The following is a 2,678-nucleotide window of genomic DNA, read 5'->3' on the forward strand; positions in this document are numbered from 1 at the left end:
AGCAGGGATGGCCTGCCTGTCGGTAGAGGAGGGCTCTCATACCGAGCAGCTCAGTGTCCCAGGAGAGACTGTTTAAATGTCACACCAGGCCTCATCCTGGAGTCTGCCTTGGTGGATCAGGGCCGGGGCAGAGAGCCTGCCTCTCTACCAAGCCCGGGCGATGCCAGCTGCTACACTGCGAGGACAGTGTGCGGGCACCTGGGGACTTCTGTGTGTGGTAAAAGTCCCCTTTCCTCTTGTGATCTTTGAAACACTCCAGGGCTAGTTTCTCCCCAACAAGGAGCAGGGGTGGCAAGGCCCACTGGTGAAGGGCCCAGTCTGACTCCACGCCCACCCCGGGCAGCATGGGCAGCTGTTCACTGGCTCTTCTCTCCACAGGCCTGCCGGAGAAGCATGGCTGCAGAGAACCACTCTGTAGTGACTGAATTCATCCTAGGGGGCTTAACCAGCCGGACGGAGCTCCAGCTCCCCCTCTTCCTCCTCTTCCTCGGGGTCTACGTGGTCACCATGCTGGGGAACCTGGGCATGACCGGCCTGATCTGCCTGGACACGCAGCTCCACACCCCCATGTACTACTTCCTCAGCAACCTGTCCCTGGTGGACCTCCTCTACGCCTCCGTCACCACCCCAAAGATGCTGGTGAGCTTCGTGTCGGAGAAGAAGGCCATCTCCTACACGGGGTGCATGTCGCAGCTCTTCTTCTTCCTCCTCTTCGTCATTGCTGAGTGCTACATGCTCACGGTGATGGCCTACGACCGCTACGTTGCCATCTGCCGCCCTCTGCTCTACGGCACCATCATGTCTCCCTCCGTCTGCTCCCTGCTGGTGGCTGCGGTCTACACCATGGGGCTCATTGGTTCGACAGTGGAGACGGGCCTCATGCTGAGCCTGTCCTACTGCGGACGTCTGGTCAGCCACTACTTCTGCGACATCCTCCCTCTCATGAAGCTCTCCTGCTCCAGCACCTACGGTGTCGAGGTGACAGTCTTCCTTCTGGCTGGGTTCAACATTGTGGTCACCAGCCTGACAGTGCTCATCTCCTACGCCTTCGTCCTCTCCAGCATCCTCCGCATCAGCACGGCCGAGGGCAGGGCCAAGGCCTTCGGCACCTGCAACTCCCACCTCACGGCTGTGGGGATATTCTACGGGTCGACGGCCTTCATGTACTTAAAGCCCTCCACGGCCACTTCCCTGGCCCAGGAGAGTGTGGCCTCCGTGTTCTACACCTCAGCGATCCCCATGCTGAACCCCCTGATCTACAGCCTGAGGAATAAGGAGGTCAAGGCTGCCGTGCGGAAAACACTGCGGAGGAAACTATGTCGATGCCGGTGCTGTTCTTCTTTCTCGATGTAAACGTGGTTTTGTTTTGTGTTTAATACCAGAGGGTGCCCTGAATGCTGGCCTGGCTGGGCGTGGGGACAGCCGCTTCACGTGACTGGGCACCACCTTCTCTTCTCCCCTTCCTTCCCTCCCTCTCTTGCAGTTCTGTTGGAAACCAGCCAATTTCAAGTTCCTGTTTTCTTTCACTTGAAATCAGCTTCCTCTCTTCTCTATATTTACCCTTTGCTAACCATTTACTATCTTAATTGTAACTCAACAAAAATTTTAAACTTTGAGCACAGAGTGCATCATTTATAGTCTCATTCCCTTCCACACTGGACACATTCGTCAACCAGTGCACTGGGAGCACGTAAGCAGAGCAGTGAGTTGAAGAGTCATCGGTCCCCTTCAAGAATGAGCACTGTTCAGATGGCCACACTGCCCATTTAATGCAGCCCTATAAGAATCCCAATGGTATTTTTAACTAAGCTGGAGGTGTCACTGCCTGATCTCAGTCCCCTTTACACTGCCCCTTCTCGTCCAGATCTCCTCTCCCCTCTACGGACTGCTGCCCACGAAGCCCTACCTGGCCCCATCATCCACTACTTTTCTTAGTAGCAATAATAACAGCATCGAACATGTTTTTAGATGCTGACTCTGAGCCAGGCCACTCTTGTAAGTGCTTCTGGTTATCATTCAAGTGCACCTAAGCAAGGAGGGCGTGACTGGACTTCCACTACACGGAACCAAGATCCCGCACTCTGGTTCTCACTGTTCCTACCACCCCGGGCTGATAGGCCCTTGGAACAGCCTACTTAGCCTGCCCTAATTCTGCTCTCCAATTTCAAATGCCTCCTGAAAATAATTTCTCAAATCCTCTCCCTTTTACCATCTGTCCAAACCTCTTCCCTTTATGGGCAACTCTTCACTGTGACTAAGAAAAGATGACACCAGTTTCCCATGTCCTGGCAAACCCCTAATACCAGAAACGAGGATGACCAGTAGTCACTCCAGATTACACTTTGCTGCTAAATGCGTCTTCCGTCCTTGTCCTGCCCAGTGACCAATCTCCTGCCTGCCTCAGTCAGTAAATCCAGCTGCCCTGGGACGATGTTTCTATTCACTGTCCCTTGCTTATAAATCGGCATACATATTTTAGACTAAGTAGTCTGGTTAGATAACACACTTCCTCTAAACAGCACATGGGTCAATAAAAAAAAAATCTCCAGAGAATATTTTAAGCATTTTAAATCAAATGAAAACAAAATCAAAACATCACAACTCACTAAAGCAATGCTTAGAGGAAAACTGGTAGCATCGAACATATTTATTAGAAAAGAAGATCTAAAGGATCAGTA

General features: G+C 52.4%; 1 protein-coding gene across 1 annotated transcript; it reads left to right on the forward strand.

Annotated features, from left to right (window-relative positions):
- Positions 1–360: 360 nt before the first annotated feature.
- On the forward strand, positions 361–1,353 carry OR8A1 (olfactory receptor family 8 subfamily A member 1). The gene has a single exon (XM_006140625.3). The coding sequence runs from the start codon at positions 394–396 to the stop codon at positions 1,351–1,353; it is 960 nt and encodes a 319-aa protein (XP_006140687.1). The 5' UTR covers positions 361–393.
- Positions 1,354–2,678: the final 1,325 nt, after the last annotated feature.

Source organism: Tupaia chinensis, unplaced genomic scaffold (genome assembly GCF_000334495.1).
Source record: "Tupaia chinensis unplaced genomic scaffold, TupChi_1.0 Scaffold000037_4, whole genome shotgun sequence".
Classification (NCBI taxonomy): domain Eukaryota; kingdom Metazoa; phylum Chordata; class Mammalia; order Scandentia; family Tupaiidae; genus Tupaia; species Tupaia belangeri.

Bases quoted from the DNA above. Each gene is read 5' to 3' on its own strand.
- OR8A1 (XM_006140625.3), top strand. From the start codon at position 394: ATGGCTGCAGAGAACCACTCTGTAGTGACTGAATTCATCCTAGGGGGC.